The sequence below is a fragment of the Plasmopara halstedii genome, assembly GCF_900000015.1.
Source record: "Plasmopara halstedii genome assembly, contig: Scaffold_292, whole genome shotgun sequence".
In the NCBI taxonomy this organism is placed as follows: Eukaryota; Oomycota; class Peronosporomycetes; order Peronosporales; family Peronosporaceae; genus Plasmopara; species Plasmopara halstedii.
Genome location: NW_020187213.1, coordinates 1,071,406 through 1,093,910, shown reverse-complemented (window position 1 = coordinate 1,093,910; position 22,505 = coordinate 1,071,406). Strand labels below are relative to the sequence as shown.

Sequence of the window (22,505 nt, the reverse complement as noted above, 5' to 3'; positions counted from 1 at the left end):
TATGTGGGAGCTGTCGGTCGTCCGCGTGTGGGTGTGGACCTATTGTACTACTTAACCGATTGCGAGAGAGAGCATGCAAGGAGCAGATTTTTTTCCCTCAAACGCAGAGGAAACAACGTGAAGCTGCTCAGTAGTTAATATGCGTCACTTCTTCTCCTCAACATGACTGAGTTCCATCGCTTCTTACGCGCTAATAAAGGTTCCACTTTCAACACGTTATTCCGATTTCGCGGTAGAAGCGTTACACTTTGCATTGTATACTACGCTAGTCACTTTCTCAAAGTTGCAAAACGTATTGGAGCGAGCCGCTCTCGCCTCCACGAAATTGGTTACCGTAAGATACTGCACGTAAGTGCCCATTTTCGTGCGTGGCCTTGTAATTTGAAGACCGCAAGCGCGATACACTCGATTTTCTATTGAAGCATGACAATATCCACTAGCCTTACAGAAGTAGCGAGTTTATCCATCCTGGTTCTCAATAGTCTGAACGTCTGGCATCAACGGCCTCGAGGTGAAAATTATCTGTTCCACCTCTTGCGCCTGATTGTGGCTCTGCGTTTCCATATCTGGTGCGACCGCTTCTGGGTTGAGCGTACAAACACTCTTTGTGTTTGCAACGGGGGCTTCTTTAAGACGAAGTGATCTTAAGGCGATCCATCTAAAGAGTTATGAGAAATTAATTAAGTTTTTAAGTCATACCATTGCTTAATTAAGATGCTTCTACAAAAATTCGTCTGCAAACAATCAAATATTCGCAAAAACTCCCTCACCACAATGACATATATGCTTATTAAGAGGGACTTCAGTATTATAACTCTAACTTAACAACAATGGCACCTTCGGCCGAGGTCATGACGTCGGTCGTCGATGTGCGCAGCGTTGGGGAGCTGCAGAGTCAATTGCGCGCTATGTCCTACATCGAGGTAACTTTGCATCATCCTTTAGTGTATTTTTGCTCAAACCTTATTAACATTGTCACGCTGTTACTCCAGCCAGTTGGCGTGGAGAGCGCACGTTTAGTACGCCGCCTCCTCACGGATTTGATGACCGCATCCGATGCGCGAGAAGCTGCTGAAAAGAAAATTGAGAAAGCAGAACGAGATGCACTTGAGTTATCACAGATTTTATTGCCATTGCGTAAGGAAAACGCACAGTTGACGAAGGAAAATAACAGCGTACGATCGACAAGCGAATATATTTGATGAAAGGATGAAGTTGATTACTTTATTTCTTGCAGCTACATTTGGAAATTATTCATCAAGAAGAAGCGATTACAGAGCGAGAAAAAGTCTGTGAACTGCAGTTAGAAGGATTGCGAGATGACATCAAAAAGTTACAGTTTCTTTATACTCAAAAGACCCAGGAATGTACTCAGAAAGTAGGCAAAAGTTACACTCGAATATGATTTGCTACTGGTGTTATATAACATGCAGTTTTTCTATCTTGTTGTGATAGGAAGAAGAAGTAGCAAGGCTGAAACAAGCACAATTGGCGACTGGAGATACGATACTACCGAATGATTCAGCATATAGGAATATGCATCAGCCTCATGGAAACATGTCCATGGAAAGTCAAGAGGTGAATGATGAGCTGAAGCAAAAATCCATAGAATTACAAGAACAATTGCAAAAGTATATGCGAGAGAATGAACAATTGCGAGCTCAGTGTAAACAAATGAATGAGTCGTTGGCGAAGCGAGAGCAAGAGATCGACAGACTAGCAAACCTTTCGATTCAAGTGATGAATGATCCCGACAGTTCTGCTAGAAAGGTACAACGTTTAGAAATTCAAAATCAGACGAGATCGAAACAGGAAGCGACGGAATTGCAAGTTGAACAATTGAGTGCACAAGTAGATCTATTAAATGATCAAGTGATTAAGTATGAGAGACGACTTAAGGAAGCGATGGAGCAGATTCGTCGAAATGAGACTATCGAAGACAAGTTGCGGTAAGTATGAGCTTTACTGTCTTATATTGATGTAACCACTGACTCTGTGAATCTTTCTTTGCATTCAGACAAGCCGAGATAGATAAAGAACATTTCGTTAAGGAGTTAAATACGCTCCGGGCAAAATTTCACGTGTTAGAGGAAGAGCACTCGCGGTGTGGAGACGAGATGGAAAAAGAAGTAGGTTCTGGCACTACTGGTGCTGCGCACAATGAAGAGAAGGGAGACGACAAGACTGATACAGCATCACTGGAAGAGCAGATTCAGACACTGACGGCTCACAAAGACCGACTTGAGGATGCACTTCGTGCGATGCACTACGACAAGATTTCGTACACGAATGCGCTCTCGAACGCAAACTCGCATAATCGTGTGCTGACTAGTGACCTTGCTCGTGCGGAAGCCAAGCTAAAGGAATTGAACGTAGAGAAAGCAAAGCTGGAGCAATCACTGAACGACACAAGATCGTCATTAAATGCACACACTCGCGAGCTTGACGTGTTGCGTGAGTCGCTGAAGCAGTGCGAAGATAACCGTGCACTCGAGAGTGAGAAAAATGCATCTCTCCATCGCGAATTGCGCTCAATGGATCAATTATTATCTCAGCGAGATGAAGAATGTCGGTCATTAAATCATGCCTTACTTATTCAAAGAGGAGAATTGGAGCGTTTGACGAATAAACTCGATAGGTTTGAAGCTGCAGCAGTAGAGGAAGATGGAAGTTTGAATAGCAGGAAGACGTTGTTTGCGCAAGAAATGAAATGGCTTGAGGAAGAGCGACATGGTCTTCGTCGTGAAAAGGAAGAGTTAATGGTTCAAGTTTTGAAGCTCGAAGAAGAGCTGCTCAAAGTTAAAGGTTTATTGGAAGAGGCAGCACACGACAAGGATAAACTTACAGAGCAATTAAGCGTTGCGACAACGATGCAAAGTAATCTTGAAACGATGTTGGAGGCGAAAAAGCATGAATGTGCTGACCTTCAGCGACAACTTGTAGATAGTAACGAAAAAATCCGTGAAATCACAGACAAACAGAGGCAAGCACAAGTGTTACTACGACGTGCTGAAGAGACGGAGAATGAAAAATTGATGACTCAGAACGAAGCACTGACGTTGAGACGGCATGTGGAGGAGTTGCGAGATCAAAATGCAAGCCTTAAGAATCGAGTAGAAGATAACGAGTTGTATATCAAGAGAATAGTGGATCAAAGCCAGAAAGTACAGTCCGAACTTGCTGTAACGAGCAAAAATAGCGCTTTGCTTGAAAAAGAAAAGAGCGAACTCCAATCAAATTATGACAGTGCGCTTGCGGAGCTTCGTACTGCTCGTCAAACCTCAGATCATTATCAGAATGAGCTTGAAAAGCTATCAAAAGAGATGCAAGCTCAACAGTACTCGCTTTCGTCCGAGCAAAATGCGTTGCAGTCGAGTCAGAGTTCAGTGAGTGAGTTACGATCTCAGGTTCAGCAACTTCAAAGTGAATTAAATTTGAAGCAAAAAAATCTTCATCAATTGGAAACACGCTTTGAACAGGAAAAGGCAAGTCATAAAAGTGTTCAAACGCAACTGATTCTCCTCCAAGATGAACGGTTACAGCTAAGAGAATTAAATAGTGCTCGTGAAGTAGCATTAAAGCAAATGCGTGCTGAAATGCAGTCCAAGGATCGTGCGTTGACGGAAAAAATGGAGGCTGTTGAAAATTTTAAGCTTTTGATGGAGCAAATGGAATCGTCTCGTGATCAAATGGTCTTTCAGACAAAACAGCGGCAGCAACAGATTCAGCGACAGCAACAAGAGATGGTAGACTTGAATACAAAAATTGGCTCATTGGAAAGTGAACTCTCGGCACGAAATAATGAAATTTCGACGTTGAAAAAGTTAATTCGAACATTAGATAGTGAAAAAGATGCTGCGAATGATCAGCTTGACACGCTGACAGAAAAGTTTTATGATATGGAAAAGCAGGACAACGAATTGCGACAGTCATTGCAGAGTAAAACGTCCGAAATGACGGGAATGCAAGAGCAATTAAGCAATGTGGTGAATAAATTAAATGAAACCGAGGACAAACTGTTCAAAGTGCAAGAGCAATGCTCTCATCTTGAGAATGAAGTCAATCGATTAGAACATGTAAACGGAATGCAGACTGCTGAGTTGTCAGCACTTGCACAAGACTTAGAGAACATGACGATCGAAAATCAAGCGATTAATGAAGAGTGTACTCGATTGCAACATCTCGAGTATTCGCTTTCACAGTCGACAAAGAATATGAAGCAAAGCACTCGAGAAATCGAGCGGGAACGCGATATGTTACAAATTGAACTCGATGATCTAAAGCATACGTACCGTTCGCTAATTCAAGAGCATGAAGGCATGCAAAAAGCACGAATGGAGATTTCTACTTTGCAGGAAGAACTTGCTGTTGTCAACGAATCATTACGAAAGCAAGTTGATACACTCAAGACTCAGCTTCAGGCAATTAAAGAAAAGAATGTGATGTTGACTACTGAAGCGAATACATATCGTGATCAAGTCAATTTCCTCACCGAAAAGTTGCAAGCCAATGATGAAAAGCAGAACGATCTACAGGAACGTATGCAGCAACTCAAACAGGAACTGGACGCTCAAAAAGAGGTGGCGACAGAGATATCTGCCCAACGGTTTGGCGCTCAAGCTGAGAATGCGGCTGTCTCGCAGCGAATTGTTCACTTGGAAGCGAAATTAAGCAATTGCAAGTATGAGGTGAAAGCACTACAAGGTAAACTTCACGCTGAGCAGACACAACGGCGAAGTCTTGAAGAAGTTGCATCAAGTCTTCGTCAAAAAGTTGCTCACAATGACAACGTTATTTCACATTTAGAAGAGCAACGGAATGCTATGGCACAAGAAATACAGACATATTATCAGCGTCAAGTCACTGGATCAACCCCTGTGATGGACATGTCTGAATTTAATCATACGCCATCGCCAACTGATCAAACTTCGACACAAGCTGAACTTTGCGTTCCGAGACAGCGTCGGTCTTCATCGCGCTCTGTATCTGAATCACCACCATCAATAGCGACAGAAAGCACCCCAGAGTCTGGTCGTAAAGCTTCCAGCTCGTCTTCATACCACCCTTTACAGGCGCTGGAAGAAGCTCAAATAAAGTGCCAAGAGCTCGAAGATCGACTGGCGCAGCAAGACGATACTATAAAGGTATGTCATTTGAAGCAAGAGTTTGAGCTGTACGACTTACTAACAAAACTTATCGGTATAGCAACTCGAGCGATCTCGAAGCAAATTCAAACGATTTGCTGCTAAATATGAGCGCGAGATTGAGCAGGTGCTGACCCATTGGACATTGAAAGTGTATGATTGATACTAGTACTAATTCTGTTATTTTTCCTTTTCCAGCGCGACAAGCGGATTGAAGAGCTACAAAGCAGCTCTCATGCTTCGTCCTTTGTGTCACCTGACGCACGACCATTTCAATCTCGCCATGCTCTTTCTTCTTCCTCATCGTCATCATCCAGCCAGTCGATTAGACGATCAACTAGCAACAATTTTGCTACCATTCCTACCTCGTCATGATGAACAAAGGTGGTCAACTTAGATGCACATTGACTGTAACGAAGCGCAAGGCACAATTTAGAAAGCAAGTCCAAGCCTAAAGATGGACAATTGGCGCTCGCTTTTGCTAGACTTAGCAAGCAAGCGTTTCAATACATCACTCAGAGTCAAGTTATATATTTTCAAGTCTCAGTACCTATCCAAGTGATGACAACTCATGTTACTTCTGCTTTGTAACCATTATTGATGACTTCTTCCAAGTTTTCGCTGAGATATACCCGTATCAACAATGTATCAAAATTTTTGTTAGATCGTATCGGCGTGCATGAATTGAGTTAAGTCAGGGAGTTTAATTGTCAGACAAGCTGCCATGATATCGTTTTGAGAGGACGTCACAAGAAAGATATGATTGAGCAGACTTTTAGCAATGGGCAATTTGCGGAGCGATTGCCAAAGAAAGCTGAAAACTCTTTGTTGATGAGTTCTTTGAAGAATGAGAAATGGACAATGCTTACTATATAGTGGACTATACTGTCACTGTATATAAAGAACGCTACATGATCAAACATAAGGTAAGGCAATGTGGTTGATCATTAAGTGCATGCCAAGAGGAAAATAAAAGACAAGGTTTTCTTCAGTTTGATCTTAAGTCTCTTTTCCGCATAAACCATGACAGATATCATTCAATAGTATTCTCAACGACGACGTTGACCAAGTTGCACTGTTTTTTTGCAAGTTTGAAAGATCAAGATCACCTCCAATATGATCAATGTATCAGGAAACCCTAGGGTTTCAGATATTGTCGGCTCTAAACAATTGAATACAGTTTCAATTAGGGTTTAGGATTTTAGTACATGGAGGTAGCAAATTGCGATTCTCTACCCTCGTACTGGTTCTTGGAAAAGACGTAAGATCGGTGATCATAGCTTCGCTTCCTCTAATGAAACAGCTACGGCAGCTCCGCTACACTTGGTAGCACTTGTAGTCAATCTGCGCCTGACTACTCCTCTGTGAGGATGGAGGAATACTCTTGTTTGCCCCAGGGCATGCAGGACGGGCTTAATTAGATGATGTCCTTGCTGGGCCTCGAGGTCGTGGAGCACCTTGTTGCGCAAGGGCCCGAGGCCATCAGCACGCGTTCTTCAAGTTATGAAAATGATCTTTTACTTACAGCAGAAGCTGTCAGCGTCGACTGCATCTATGACGCCACCGTCGCGACGGATGGATCCTTCCACTCATGGTGATCGCTAAGATCTTTGAGGATAATGATGAAAAGAATCTCCTGCTTTGGATAAAAGAGGTCGATATGATTATGGCATCCGCCATGCTCCAAAATGAACAACAGCGCGTGGCACTAGCTATCTCCAATCTCGGAGATCGAGCGCGAGAATGTAGTAACGTGCGATGCTTTGGTCGAAGTGCGTTTACCTCCTAAAAGGAGCTGAAGCGTCAGTCCCTGTGAGTGTTCTCGCCGCCTAATCAGGCATATCGCATGAGATCGCCTTTTCTTGCTGCCTGACAGGGCGAGAAGGGATTGGTGGACTTTGTCTAAAAGTTGAGAACACTCATTGCCGGAGTGGCAGCAGATCCTCTCCCCGAGACGGTCGCAATGACCAAAATTATGGAGGGCCTCCGCACTGGAGTGGCCAGATTGGAAGTCTTATGTGTGCATCCATCTTTTTTTGAAGAAGCGGTGAACGTGGCATTGAAAACCGAATTTCACTTTAGGTCGGCACGACTTGGTTGGAAAACACACCCTCAGAGCTCGTCGGGCAGGCCTGAGTAAATGGATCTCAGCTATGCTGAGAAGGAGGAGAGAGCTCCGAGCTGCTGACCAGCGTGTAAATACCCGACGGTGTTTTGCTTGTGTAGAAACCCGTCACATTCGGACGGATTGTCTCTTGTGCAGACGTATAAAGTTTCGTCGAATCGATGTCCCGCTGTTTGTCGCGGAGAACGAATAAACCCGGTTGGCGCGGGATGCCCTACTGGGGAAGAACTGAGTTCCGTTGTACCTCAAAGATGTAGAAGGCAGCAGGGCTCAGCTCGAAGAGCTGTGCGCTCTTGAATACGAAACGTGTATGCAAGCCGGGCTTGCTGGTCGTAAAGTGACCGCGAGGAGCTTTAAGAAGCCATGGAAATTCCTTGTCGATTTCGGGGCGTCGGGCAATAATGCTCGACGCTCTACAATTGAAGAAAGTCAGCTGTATGCTGTAGCACTGGAAGGGCGGTTGAGTGACACCGTCACTGTTCGCTAAGCGACGAGGAAATGTGTCACTGTGCCGAGGGTCTCTGTGGACTTCGGTGTTAAGCTCCTTGACTTTGATAAAGTGGAACGCTGTCTAGACTTAGGCTTGGTATGGCATGGTTGAAACACCATGAGCCTTGGATTGATTGGATTCGAAGACCTTGGGCGCTACGCGCACGTCTCCTTGTGGAGCTTTGGTGCCACCTCTGCTAGGAAGCAGAAGCGCTATTGCCGCGGGCACTGGACCGAAACGCTCAACTTCTGGATATTGAGATATCCGAGCTATCAAATGTTTTTGGGGACAAGAGTCCCAAGCGTGGCTCGCGGGTTGAACGTGGAGTGGCACGAATCCCACTGAGCGCTGCTCAAGTATCGGAGCAGCCGCTGCATGCCAAGAGCATGGTCAGTCAAGGGCCAAGGCACCAAGGGCGATGCCCTTGTAATGCACGTGGAGTGGCGCGTAATCCACTGAGCACTGCTCAAGTTTCATGCCAAGAGTGGCATGGACTAATCTGCTCCGAGGTATTCTTGGCAAGGCCCTTCTTATGCGCGTGAAGTGGCACGTTATCCACCGGACGAAGACTGCGGAAATAGCAGCTCTTCGTGTTGTTAATAACATCAGTGTTCCGATGGAGCAGAGAGTGAGAACAATGGACGACACCGAGTGCGTGTTCCCACCGGTCCCGACGAGACGTAAAACCTCCATACAGAGGAGACGGCGAAGTCAGATGTTATCTACAAGACGCCGAGCATCGACCCTGACCCAGGGTGTGTCTATCGTAGGCGATAGCGCACAGCTTTATACCCTGGTCAACGGTATGACGAGAGAAAGACGGCAACGTCTCCCTCGAGGTTATTTCCGCAATGAATGCTCTTCTTGAGCTAACAAGATGTCCTTGGGAGAGATGGAGGTAGGCAATTTAGCCGAGGTGGTCATTACTAGACCAAATAAGGATATTAACTTGTCGTCGTTTCTGGATGAAGCCGCCCTGGAGGACACTAAGATGGTGCTACATGCACGTTGATCTTCGATTCTAAAGAATCTTTCGGATCCGTTGTATCCAATGGTAAGGGAATTCCAAAACGTCGTCTCCAAAGACCCGCCGTTTGTCCTACTTTCGGACCGAGGTGTGCGTCATCGGTTCCAGGAACCAAATACTGCGTAACACGCTAATGACCACTGCCCAAAGACTAGTGTGATGCCATTGACGCCTTTTTCCGTGCGAAGCACGATGCAGAAATGGTGCGTGAAAGCAAGTCTCTCCATTCAACACCCACGTTATGTGTCCGGAAGCCGAACGGCAAGTGGCATATCGTACAGGCTTATAATGAACTAATCGCTGTAACCATTCCGGCACAGCCGCCGATTTCTAGAAAGGATGTTCTCCAAAACAATATGGTTGGCTGTACAAAGTACAGCGCACTCGACTTGGTCGATGGTCATTACCAATTTCTCATGAAAGCGAGTAATATTCCACTGACAGCCCGAGCGGGATGCTCTGAGAGTATTGGCGATGTTCCAAGGGCTGTCAAATGCACCAGCAACATCTAATCGTTTTGTGACGCAGTTGTTCAGGTCCCATCGAACGTATGCACAGACATACTTCAACGATATTTTCGGTTACAGTTATGACGGATACGAGAAGAGAGATGAGGAAAATCAAATCGTCCATTGGATAGCGGTGCTCGAGTGCATGCGCACGAATAAGCTGTATGCTGATGCCGATGTGTGCAACTTCAGCGTGGAAGAAAATTAATTCAGGGAGCTTAATCGGGAAGAGTGGCCTTCAAGCGGATCCCGCTAAGGTGAAGGCCAGTGGGACTGTCCGATCCAAAAGAACTAAAAGGATTTGCGCAAGTTTCTTGGCCTCGTCAACTACTTGTACAAGTGTAGCGCAATTTATGCGGAAATGGCACGGCCATAGTCGAATCTCCTTATAAAGGATACGAAATGGTGATGGAACACCGAGCATCGGGAGGCTTTTAACAGAGTCAAAGACAGACTCCTTCATGCACCAAACTGGCGTTGCCAGATCCCGATCGTCCTTTTAGTGTCGTGTGTGACGCGTCGGACTTTGCCATCGGCTGTGCACTGCTGCAAGCAGACGCCGAGACGCGAGATCGGGTCAAGTGATCGCGTTCAAATCTTGCTGGTTTAAGGCTACGGAGATAAACTACCCAGTCCATCAAGAAATTACCTGCGATAATGTATGCCCTTGTTAGTTCAGGGTGCGCCTGCTTGGATAAAATCCGTTTGTGATCTACACAGATCATACGTTACTACACACTGCGACTCAGTCGCCTCACCTCTCGCAGAAAATGTTTAGGTGGTTCACTTTATTGCAGAATACAACTTTGAGGTGAAGCATGAGCCAGGGAAGCAGAATGTTTTGGCTGATGTGTTGTCACGCAGACCGGACTATAAGCTAGCTCATGTCACGACGGTGACGTTGTCAGCCACGGATTTATTCCACGCCGCATAAGCGGGTGATGATATGTGTGTAGCGCTGATACAGGCTCTGGAAGTGAGGAGTTTGAAACTTGGACAAGGAAACGTCGGCGCGTTTGCGCGCACGGTTTAACCGATATAACGCTATGTTGCAACTCGTGAAGTTTGCTCTGAACAATGCGGTGCACTCATCTACCGGCTACACGCCGTTCTATGTGAACGGGCTTATTAATCCTCGCATCCCTCTGACGCCGCCATCTCATGGCTCAGGGCTTGATAAGAAAGCTATAGCCGAATGGCTAGCTGTCGTTACGACAAAACTCCGTACACGGTTTATTGGGCCTTTGAAGGTCGTGGCCAAATGAGGCCTAGCGTAAACGCTGAATTTTACGAAGGGAATGTTCACCCACCCGGTATTTTTTGTAGGCCTGCTTACACCGTACCGGGATCTGGCGACCCAGAATTTGAACTGGTTCTGAGCACGTAGTACAACAACTTCCGTTTACAACGGCGCAAGGCTCTTCACCGTCGCACGAAGTGACATGTGACATATTCGTCTGCTCGACGGCTTAGAGTCGCTTCGACATCACGATATTTCTCAACGTGAGACAGTCTGTGCACAAAGTGCTCCAGGCTATTGAGGTCTTCCGCACAGCGGTGAACAACTTCGAAGATATGTTCGGCAAAGTGCCGATGACGACGGACTTTGTCCCCCAACGCCCAAAGAGCATCACAAGTCACCGGACGGCGATCGATTAAGTCGTTATCGTCCGCTGCCAACTCTTCTCCATGAGAATGGTGGCGTCCACTACAAAGTAGAACGTCTTGTGGGTCGACGTCGTCGACGAGGTTTAATCCAATATCTGGTGAAGTGGCGAAGATACCCAAACTTCGAGAACTCATGGTAGTTTGAGGTGCCACTTCGGCAAGACTGCCCAGACATCGTGGATGCTTATGATCGGAAGGATCATGCCGCATCGCGTTGTCGTGCGCAACGAATTTCTCGGCAGTAGCCCGGGAAGCCGGATGGCCATGAGCCGAGCTCGAGCTATAGCTTTGAGCTACCGTGGTCGTAGACTCGCCTGTGTGAGCTCACAAGAGCGTAGTGAATTGTTCCACATGTCGCAGGACGACAATACGTGGGAAATCGGCGTTGCGCCTTGAGTTTGGCTAACTCAAGTCAGAGATCTACGCGCACGTCCACTTCCTCGCTTCTTCGCTGTAAAGTAGATAGAGAAGATAGTATCTGGTGCCGCTGCGCCCATCGCTTAAAGAGCACATCTTAGTCTGCAGCAGTTTCGCCAGGGGCGAGCACCACATGAATAGTCCGCAATGCGGGAACAGGAGCGTTTCCTTTTTGAGCTCGAAGTCAAGCGCAGTACCGATCTATTGGGATCTCATGGGGGCTCCAAAAAGCGAGCTCGCAGAGCTTATCACTGATTAAGCTCAGCTTGTGTAATGGCCAGGGGCTCGACTTCGTAGACGCCTAACGATCGAGTGATCGCGTCTTTAGCTTCAGTACGGGGATCTGCCGAGCGGCAGCCAAATTCACGCGTGGGTCGAGGACCGAACGTGGATACGAGCGCGAGAGAGCTGCTCTGTGTGCAGCCTCTAATTGCTGCTCCGGTGCCTCGTCGAGGCGATTGGTAAAAAATACTACCTCCCCCGGAAGCCGAGAGGTCGGGGAACGGACATGGTTTCCGCAAGGTTTGAGCTGGGATCGTTGGCGTACTTCATCTTCCTCGTCTTCCTATGCTGGGAAAGGAATGTCTGACATGTAGTCGATTTCCTCCAGCTTCTCGACGATGAAATCTGTCGCTCGGGCGAACGCGTTGTTCTACGCACATTTGCCGAGGGCCTGGGTAGTACTTCTCGTGAAATCGCGGACCCGCAATTTCACGTACTTTCCGGAGATGCACCCTGTGCAGAAGAAGAAGAAGGGCTTTGCCCGCGGGGCGCCCTTGCTACCAGCTAGACTGGGTGTTACGCGTCTCGTAGACACAGGGCTCATAGAGAGGCGAAGAGTTAGTTGTTTTTAAGGAACATTTAGCTGTCTCAGACACACGAGCCTTGTATGAGGCGACCGTTAAATGTGAATTGGGGATATTACCAATTTTTATCGGAAAGAGTGTTTCTGGGTTTCACGAACCCTTGTATGAAAGGGCGGGTCGCACAAGATTTTGCGATCGTAAATTGGCGTGTATTACACAAGTGAGTGTAGTCACACTGTGGTGTGGCTACATCGTAACAAGAATCCACCACGTGGTAGGTTTTCCAGTAGTAATATTAATTAATTAATTTTTACTATGTTAATAAGGTATTACTGTATTAGTTGGGAGAACCTAGGGTTTTAGATATTGGTGGCTCTGTCGCAACTTAAACAATAAAATGTAGTTTCAGTTTTGAACAGAAGTGTTCGGTTGACTTGTTTAAGGTTTTAGTACTTGGAGGTAGCGGATTGCAATCCGCTACCCTCGTACTGGCTCCCATAAAGTACGTCAGGGCGGTGACCTTAGCTTAGCTTTCCCTGAGCAACGATCTACGGCAACTCCGCTTCAGCAGCAATTCTCGCTCCCGAGTATTCTCAGTGAAAAAGGCGACAATTTCGAATGAGAGCGATCATAATAATTCGAAGTCCAAACTCGGCATTATTGCCCTCATAGAGATAAATATGACAAAGCCAGCCATTGAGTATGAGACGAATTATGTGATATGCCTCTCATCTTCACGATGTGCGCCCTTCATTCTCGTTACCATTGGCAAAAAATCGTACGACACCCGCCGTGGAGCTTAGGAAAAATATAACTTACCGTTAATGTTCTATGCTCTGTTTCAAATGGCAATATTGCTCGCTTGAGAAAACCACGGCTTGCAGCATATTGACAAAATTCAGTCACATCGTTGGTCACATTAACCTTTCAGACGTTACTCACCGCGTTGTTATGGAGCTTGAGCACACCTTTGCGCGTGGGCCTTCTACTAAAATAAGAGCAAAAACATAAAGCCTGCTATTGGAACATCAGTGATCGTGTGTGCATCCGTACCCTCCATGATTACAGTACGTCTGAGATGGAAGAGTATCGTACGAAAACCTGCGCACTGGGCGCGTCGTCATAATATCTCTATCATCTCTCAAGTCGTCTAAAGTGAAGCGGACGTTTAACTATAGCGGTGAATACGTCCGTTTAAAACCAATTTCATGGTACAATGTTGACGTCGAGGTGGGTTGGTACCTAACTCACATTCTAATATCAATAGCCTTGCACTTATCCAGAAGTTAGTGGTAAGACTAAGGACCATACGTCTCACTTGGAACAAGGCCGAGCTCCCATGCTAATGTCCAGAGTGTTACGATGGATGGTGCGCCAACTCATAAACGGCAATTTCCCCAGGAAAATTGTGCCGAAGTGGATTGAAATTGCCCCTGAGTTTTCGATGTGAGTCATCTTTTCCGCTTCATCAGATACTCCTTATGGCTCTAATAAGTCACCAACCCTCTATTTGTTTCGAAAGGAATCAAACCTAGCTCATCGAGCAGTATCGGCGGTAGACAGACTCTCGCAGTTGAAACTCAGGAGCTGTATTAATTTTGGCGGTACTTCGAATATTTTTTGAAAAGGTAGACGTTAGATAAGCTAAGTTCCAGATGTGCTCTGCTGTATTGTCCTTTGTAATAAGTACTCTAGAGCCTTGTTGCTGTCAAGTCCAGAAGGTATCTCAGCTTCACGTAATGGACAAAACGACCTCTTCACAAATACCAATTTTCTGATAACTGAAAGTACTTGTAATGTAAATATGATACAATTGTACCAAATGTATAAAGGTTAGACACAGAATAACAATACATGACCCTTTTAAAGTATCCCCCAAAACATGCGCGCAAATACTGTCATGTTTTGATTTTGATTCACAAAATGCACATGCCTCTTCAGACTTAACTCTAATATATTAAATAATTTTTCTGGCCACCGTGCTCCCCTGATACGGCACAAAGTGGCTGTGGTATTACTAGGATATGGGCTATCAGATACCCTGACTCGCTATAATCAGCACGGCTACAATACATACGCCGTCAACAATTTCCAGACCTTCAATATCATCTAGGCAAGGCATGTTCGAAACGCCTGAGCCACAGATTGATTGATAGTCAAAGACATGAATTTCATCTTCTTTTCTTCCCGTGAGATTTTCAAGTATCATGAAGTTACCTCTGCTAAGAAACAGCAATAGTTTGGTGCGGAAACGGTTTATAGTGATCCGTGCAATGAAAGCTTCAGATTTCTAAGGGCGTTGAAAAGAGCCTTTGACATGATAACAAATCGCTTCCTTTGCGAGAAGCAGGGATATGGTATCTGCCCCCGGCATTCTCAATGCCTCCGCACTTCGTCCACTGTCTTCAGCAGTTATGTACCACAGTTGAAATGAATAGTTTCCATGACGTTTGCAAAGCCGCGGTTTGTTGTACCAGCTAACAAATTCAGCAGCAGGCTTTCCATTTTTACAGAGTCGTACCGTTGGGGCTGTCTTTCGATGAAACAAAATAATTTAGTTTTCTGCAAAAGGCTTCTCACTACACGACAAGGACTCGACGAATTTTTGCACGATGTCTGCTTAGAGCTTTACCCTCCGTGCCTCTTGACTAAGAGAAACAAAACGTGAATTGCGTGAAATATTGGTATTTTCACAGGTCAGTGTATGAAGGTGCCACGACAGTGCGGCTGGCCAAGCGTTTTAGATGCACGCGGTAAGCCTCACTAGGGGATGCAAACTCACAGCAATCGGTGCTCGAGTAGATAACATGATGTTATTGTCCTGATCATGGTGGTACCTCATGAATCTCTTTGCGAGCACGGAGCGCTGTTAATTTGCCTCTGCAGAGATGAGTCATCACCATCGCAAATTTTAGTAACCAGAGAAAGCGGTAATCTCCGTCATGGTTTCTAAAAGAACTTGACAACCAATGCAAGTTGTTTTGTTATGTAGAGCGCTATATTGCCATAGGTGTGTCAACAGCGCACTTTTAGGCTCCAGATTCGTAGTAGCCGCTTTTTGGTATGGGCGACCAATGCGCTATCCCCTTTGGGCTAAATAAGGAAGAATCTAAGTGAAGTGCGTTTTGTTGTTCCGCGAGCAAATAATAAAAATATTTTTCACTTCCTCACAGAAAACACAATGATACTCAGACTCATTCGTTGGATTAACGATAGGTGCCCAAGCGGGTCGAGTCGTGCATCTGGCACAGAATATAGCCGCGTTAGAATTTCGGCTCACCCCTGCCCATAAGGTGCCTGCTGAGAGCTAGATATACACCTAGGACATAGACTTGTTCAATTTCTTAGAAAAATTTAATTTAATGCCCCAACAGGCTAAATACATACTGTATATCAATTAGTTGCTTATATAGTTCTATAGCTCAATTTTGTTAATTCAGTCGCCAACTAATTTCTCACTTCATAGTCATATGTGTATTGAGTACTGTTTAAATTGAGCCATTGGCACTTCTGAGTTTTGCTTAGGCTGTGTACGTACACCACCACTGGTTTTGTGAAGCATCAATACCAAAATTGAACAGCTTTTACACTTATCACGCGCTCTTCATGCATATAACTTACATCTTTTGACTGCTAACCCCTCTTGTCATAACACCGATCATGTCGAATCGCGAGGTCTGTAAGGCCTCTTATGACTAAGGCACTCCGCCAATCGAGCGCTTGGAGCTGCTATACTTTGAGTTTACACCCCAGCCTCAATATCCCGATTACGACTGAAAGTGCCGTGGGCTTTCGTCACCGAAACAATGTTTGGCGTTGTGCTACATGAGCAAAAGGACGGTTTTCTATCTTTATTAGCCTGTTTTTGGAAAAAATGATCTCCAGTTGGCCATGACAATATTAGCAAGTGCATTTGGAGCCAAAGACAAAAAATTTGAACACTGGTAGTGCACTTCTTCGTGCCCAATCCTTGGAAAGCAATATGACCAGTTTTGAGAGTTTGCCGTCTAAGTATCATTTAAAGCGATAATTTGATGATCCGAACTTACACAGAAGAGCTGATGGGACGTTTTTCATCAAGCATATAAGACATTCTTTCGATTGGAGTACTTACGTAGATGTACTTTAATGCTCAATGTTACTTCGCCTTACGCATACTCTGCACCTGCCGTAGCGCTTCATAATGTCTCAATGAACTTTGTGGTGAGAGTCATCATCGAAATCGACCAATGCGTACTTCAGCGATCATATATATAAAATGGCTTACTCAGTTAAAAAAACCAATAGACCAATGTGAGTGTGCAAATTAATTCTGAAATTAATAGAGATAACTGTATTATAATCTAAAATGTGGATCTGACATTAGAACATCGGACTGAAGCATATTAAAGCTTGCTCTTTCCCGCACAGATGTTTGCGCAGATTTTCTCATTTGGCAAGCAAATGACGATTGCCATTTTCTTGATTTAAGCATAAAGCTGACTGCAGCTAGTAACCAAGTCTGACAAGTACTTCATAGTGTAGATGAATTGACAGAGTATCCTCCTAGAAAGACTGCTGCCTTTGCATTTACACCCACCGCGTGTTCACGGGATTTGTAGCTCTTTACTGCAAGAAGGACTGGCAGCTCACACAAAAGCGCCGCTCACGGATCTGAAACGTCACAGGAGAGTAATGCTGACCAAGAATTTGCATGATTCGGGAAGACGACAGTGGCCTTTTCGGGATCTGTTTGCCAATTCGATAGATACATATGTTGGCCCGCTTGCGAGTCTCTTGAACGGTTATCAGTACCAGCATTTTGCCTTTAGGTTTGGTCTTGGTATCGATTTGACGTGGAATGCCTCGGCGACCCCTTGCGAAAAATGTTGCTGGTGCTTCCTACGGTAGAAGTCATGCAGCCATTACAGAATGAGAGAGAGTTCGAGTTTATGGACACGATCCGGCTAAATGTCGCATGTGGGCTAGAATCATGAACTGCCACGGTTTGCCTGTTAGGTGGCCTGAACAATTACGACATTTGTCGCTTCAATATAAGAATGCCATGTTGATTAGATACTGCACATATATACAGACAAGTATCCAGTCGTCGGATAGATACCAAATGCTCCCACGTGCACTGCCGTAAACTTTGCATAAATGAATCAAAGAGTCTAATCTAACAGCGCACAGATGTCAGGCTCATACGCTTCACCCAGAATTGGAGCCAAAGAACTCATGTAATCTAGTTCTTGATATGGTCTTGTTTTATTCCAAAAGTGACATAGTCTGATTGTAACATAATTCACTATGTCCAACAAAATCGTCAATGTACTAAGGCTAGCTGTGCATGTCCACGGATACTCCTCTTACGGAGTCATTAGTCCTAGCACTTTTGCTTTTCTGAGAAAAGTGTACTATGCCCGTGAATCATAAATCAATTAAAGTTCGTGTGTTAGCTAATGCATCTATATACTCAGTAAACTGGTTACAAGCTTCTTTATCATCACCATGAACGTGATTACTAACGTTTTGAGCTTGACTCGTCTTTGTTTTCTCTTTCTCTTTCACGTCTTTCATTTAGGATCTCAGTCTGCAGCATCATATTTCGCATTTGACTTCGATCTACACATTCCTCAATCATGAACCTTTCTAAATTTGCTAAGCACGCACTTACGTTTGCTGGTCCATCACCGATCCAACACATGGAACGACTTTCTAAAGCCATGGGAAACAAGGTGCAGTTGTACGCCAAACGCGAAGATTGCAACTCTGGTCTGGCTTTTGGTGGAAATAAGACGCGCAAGCTCGAGTACATTATCCCAGAAGCCATCAATGGAGGTTATGATACACTCGTGTCTATTGGTGGTATCCAGTCGAACCAGACACGTCAAGTAGCAGCCGTCGCTGCTCATCTTGGATTCAAATGCGTCTTGGTACAAGAGAATTGGGTCAACTATCCGCCTGAGGAAGCTCTTGTATATGACAATGTTGGTAATATTGAGCTCTCGCGTATTTTAGGAGCAGATGTGCGTCGAGACTCTGCCGGTTTTGATATCGGCATTCGTCCAAGTTGGGAGGAAGCCATGGAGAGTGTTAAAAAGGCGGGTGGTAAGCCATATCCCATTCCTGCCGGCTGTTCAGAACATCCAAAGGGTGGATTAGGCTTTGTTGACTTTGCAGAAGAAGTTCGAGACCAAGAAAAGGAGCTTGGTTTCAAGTTCGACTACATCATCGTGTGTGCTGTTACGGGTAGTACAATGGCCGGTATGGTGGTTGGCTTTGCAGCAGACGGAAGGGCGAACAAGGTGATTGGGATTGACGCGTCTGCTACACCTGACAAGACCCGGGAACAAGTGCTACGTATAGCTAAGAACACTGCCAAACTTGTAGAATTGGGGCGCGAAATTACAGCGGATGATGTCGTACTCGACACACGCTTTGGTGGTCCAGAGTATGGACTTCCCAATCAAGGCACACTAGACGCTATTCGACTATGTGCTCGTACTGAGGGAATTTTAACAGACCCTGTGTACGAAGGCAAGTCTATGGATGGGATGCTCTCAATGGTTCGCAATGGCGAGTTTCCTGAAGGCTCCAAGATATTGTATGCTCACTTAGGCGGTGCGCCAGCGTTGAGTGCGTACAGTTACCTATTCAAGGAAGGTTAAATGGTATTGACGATACAAATTACCATGCGTGAAGACTACTTAACGATCTCAAAGAATTTTTGCAGTAGAAAAAGTAGCTTTCATTGTTAATGAGAAATCATTTGATCTACACCTTGATAGCTCTCGTAAGGTATCAAGTATCTGCTTGGCACCGTATAAAATAGAGCCAGTGGTTAAATCGATTACATACCAACGGCATAATACGATATCATTGTCAGGCCAATTATCCTTGACGTCAGACACTGCGACCCCATGAAAGGGGTGCCGATTAGATACATAAAATTGAGCTGCGAGATAGAAAGGCCTTTGAAGTACATTACGATCTAGCAGTCGATACGATTGAGAACGTGAACTTGACATTTCACTGAGTTGTTCATCCTCCTCCAAGAAATTCACAAACAAGATCTATGCCCACGACTTACTCATAAATCATGGAGAGATCGGCGTCTTGAAAATATGAGCATTTGGTTGACGGAAGAGACAAGTAAAGCAACCATAGTCTTTACATACCTGTGAAGTTTATGTGCAGTCTTCCTTTCTAGAACTAGATGCCCAAAGATTTGAAATAAAAGCAGATTCTGCTGAATAAGTTTCGACTTTACCAGCAAGTTGAGCGTCTGTCGACCCATCACAGCATACTTTGCGTTTATGTCATCCAAGGCAGCCATTACATTTATCGACCTTACATGTTTGAAGAGCACCCACACATCCAACGTCATCGCTCACCATGCCACTAGCACGGGCAATGTAGCAACCGGTCATGACGTTGTTGTCTGCCCCCACCACACGACGGATGCTATCCTGTGTTAGAGTCGAAACAATTGCACAAAAAGGCTTTTCAATCGAGTTGTAAATTGAGAGCTCAGCCGCGTTTCAATCAATCCAGAAGGCGTGTTTTCTGCTTCATCTGACTGCTGAACCGAAGTCCTCACGTCCTTCGAAAAAGAAACGCGATTCTTTTTCGATATTATTCTCGTCGGAACCAAAGGTTAAGAAAGCTCCATTTCCGTTATGCCACCTGCATACTGCGTTAGAGATTTTAGCAATCGCTACTCAAAGAAGACTTGCCGACTGCATTCCTTGTTTACCTTCCAGATTCTGTAAGCCTGAAGCGAGAATCTGTATCAATTTAATTCTCGCATTGCAATCTGGATAAAACGCTGCATTTAATAGTCTCTACAAATTTAGCCTTAAGAACGCAATAATAAGGTCACTCGTCATTTGACTAATTCTGGGTCTCGTAACAAAACGAATCAGAGCGTAAAGACAGAAGTATTATATTTGACCGGAGTGCTTTTTGTCCGCGATGCGTGAGTCGTAGCAATCGATCAAAATCTACGTCTCAAAGCTAATTACATGTCAATTGAAGCAGACAAAGGGTCTGGATTTGAAACATCCTTTGTGTGTGCGGGTATCAAGTTTGAACATTTTTTTATTGGCTATGTTCAAGTATTGCTTGCATTTTCTTACGCGATAGACAGAAGTGATAATCTACGTTTCTACATACATATCAGGTATTAAATTCTAATTGTTACTATCAACTCATGGCGTATCTGCATAAGATATGGGGATGTCATAGTTGTGCATATGAATCACTTGGAAGAATATTCTTTTTATTAAACTTTTGGCATTATTAGCCAGTAGAAGTAGAGATATGTGGCTTCTAAAATTCTCGCCGTTTTAGAAAAGCTACTTGTCAATAAAGAGCGCTATTGCATAAAGTACAAAGCACCAGAATGTAAGGCGCGTGCTTTGAGGAATGCTCGTGAATCTGTGATACTTCTGCGAATATCTAAGATGCTGCTTTGCTCTGGTACATGCCCAAACTAGCGATAGAAATTACACCTTTACAAGTCAGACCTAGCTGTTGTTTCAACAAACATGACCTCTCTCCTGTTCATCCGTACCGAAACACAATCTCTTTGTTGTAAAATTTTGCCATGTGTTCGTTTCTCACTTGAATTTGGCAGACTATTAAATCATGCATTTGTTGACTCCATATCTACCGCTCATTGCCCTCATCAACCACTTCAAAGACATTATAAAGACATGGAAATTGGTCATCTTGCCAAATGGACACAAAGCTATTGAGTTTGCTGGTCAACTCATGTAAAATATATCTGAGGTAAACGACATCCAGCAAAATATGCCACAGCTCGTCGCAAACATTTTCTCTCAGAAGCATGATTTCAATAATGACATTTGCGCCGGTGGCCAACTTTACGGCAATTAGTACTGAGCTGAGCTTGTCTACCATGTACGATCTCATTCTTCACTGAATGAATGTTGTGTCTCGACAGTGCTATGGCCGAGAACGCTAATTGCAACCCGGGTGAATATGTTGACCTCAATCGTCTGGACTATGTGTGCACTCGCGCTAAGGTCTCAAAAGGCTGTCACGATTGTGCGATGAAGTGATTTATGACTAAAAAACGGGAGAAATCAGTAGCGCGACTATGATTTTATGATCTATGTGATACGTCAGGCTGACGACTTGAATATCGCGAGCCATGATGGCAATTTGCTCGAACGATTCGAGATGACGGACATTGGCGGACCTGAAATGTTTTCTTTAGATAGAAATTAAGCATGACAGCGACAATGGAGAACTAAAAATGCGGCTTCGGGTCAATATTGCGCATACTCGGGATGTAGTATTGCAAGCTTGTAGATACTTCATAGATCTAGACTAGGAGCTGACTTATAATTGGTGCAAGTGTGAGTGAAAGCACGAGAACGAGCTGAGGAGTGTGTGGGAGTGTTTGCTGCTCGTCCATACATAGTAATGATGTTAAGAATGGTAGCCTCTGACTCGCCCAATGTGGTTCTCAAACATCACATAGCAAAATGATTATAAGTGTACTCGAATCGATACTGCAGCAGTTACAGAGCTATCAGGTATAAACTAGACCGAGGATTTCGAGTTGGGACATTGTAAGAACGACCAATCTTTCGTATTGCGTGCATCAGCTGGAGAAGCAAGAAGCGGCATACGGTAGCACTTCTAACGACTTGATCGGTGTAGATGGCGCTGACCATGGTAGCTAAAAAGGCGAATGTGGATCGAGATGTACCTGGGTTAGGTTATAGAGGAAAATTAAAAGATCTTAAGCTACGCCGGTATGGTCACTGGAGACAGATATACAGTTTGCTTATCGCGCAGCTGTCAAATACTCTGTCACTCACAGCCAGACAGATTGGAGTCGCTATTACGGCTTGCCTGTGGCATCTATTTAGAGCGATACGAATCTGCATCAGACCTTCACGAATGTTTGCCACTATATTCGATATATACAAGAGGGCGCTATTCACAACAGTCCCTTACACACATCAAACACGCTCGTTAGACGAGAAAGCGTTTCTCTACGTGAAGGTATCAGGGCCGTTCCAACTGATAGGATATATAAACGACTTATGGATTGGGAGACAAATTTGCAACTGGATTGAATAAGTTTAGAGCTACATGCACCCCCCCCAAAGGCGTTAAAAGGTTTTACTAATTGCATACCTATAGTTCTCACTTATACAATTAAGAGTGTCTTGAGGCAGAACCTCAGCTTGAACTTGCACAAGATCTTGGGTGCATGGGGCTTTACTTCGAAAAGCTTAAACTTGACCATTCGAGAGAAGTTACCAGCGGAAGTGATTGACTTTCGCGCAGGATTCTCG

General features: G+C 44.8%; 6 protein-coding genes across 6 annotated transcripts; 4 read left to right on the top strand and 2 right to left on the bottom strand.

The window, feature by feature from the left end:
* Positions 1–830: 830 nt before the first annotated feature.
* On the top strand, positions 831–5,519 carry PHALS_06049 (uncharacterized protein; the record flags this gene model as incomplete). Its single annotated transcript, XM_024723396.1, has 7 exons — positions 831–923; positions 993–1,175; positions 1,238–1,378; positions 1,456–1,949; positions 2,018–5,144; positions 5,206–5,271; positions 5,343–5,519. 7 exons carry the CDS (start codon positions 831–833, stop codon positions 5,517–5,519), a joined length of 4,281 nt encoding a protein of 1,426 aa, XP_024574376.1.
* Positions 5,520–13,027: 7,508 nt separating this feature from the next.
* PHALS_06048 (uncharacterized protein) lies at positions 13,028–13,310 on the bottom strand (the record flags this gene model as incomplete). Its single annotated transcript, XM_024723395.1, has 3 exons — positions 13,028–13,063; positions 13,129–13,171; positions 13,240–13,310. The coding sequence occupies 3 exons, from the start codon at positions 13,308–13,310 to the stop codon at positions 13,028–13,030; spliced, it is 150 nt and encodes a 49-aa protein (XP_024574375.1).
* A 3,550-nt stretch (positions 13,311–16,860) lies between these two features.
* PHALS_06047 (uncharacterized protein) lies at positions 16,861–17,162 on the top strand (the record flags this gene model as incomplete). Its single annotated transcript, XM_024723394.1, has 2 exons — positions 16,861–16,941; positions 16,998–17,162. 2 exons carry the CDS (start codon positions 16,861–16,863, stop codon positions 17,160–17,162), a joined length of 246 nt encoding a protein of 81 aa, XP_024574374.1.
* Positions 17,163–17,807: 645 nt separating this feature from the next.
* On the top strand, positions 17,808–18,836 carry PHALS_06046 (1-aminocyclopropane-1-carboxylate deaminase; the record flags this gene model as incomplete). Its single annotated transcript, XM_024723392.1, has 1 exon — positions 17,808–18,836. One exon carries the CDS (start codon positions 17,808–17,810, stop codon positions 18,834–18,836), a length of 1,029 nt encoding a protein of 342 aa, XP_024574373.1.
* On the bottom strand, positions 18,835–20,044 carry PHALS_15136 (uncharacterized protein). Its single transcript, XM_036407349.1, has one exon. It carries the CDS (start codon positions 19,194–19,196, stop codon positions 18,885–18,887), a length of 312 nt encoding a protein of 103 aa, XP_036263058.1. The 5' UTR covers positions 19,197–20,044; the 3' UTR covers positions 18,835–18,884.
* A 1,096-nt stretch (positions 20,045–21,140) lies between these two features.
* Positions 21,141–21,423, top strand: PHALS_06045 (uncharacterized protein; the record flags this gene model as incomplete). The annotated part of the gene is made up of 2 exons (XM_024723390.1): positions 21,141–21,218; positions 21,286–21,423. The coding sequence occupies 2 exons, from the start codon at positions 21,141–21,143 to the stop codon at positions 21,421–21,423; spliced, it is 216 nt and encodes a 71-aa protein (XP_024574371.1).
* Between the last annotated feature and the right edge of the window lie 1,082 nt (positions 21,424–22,505).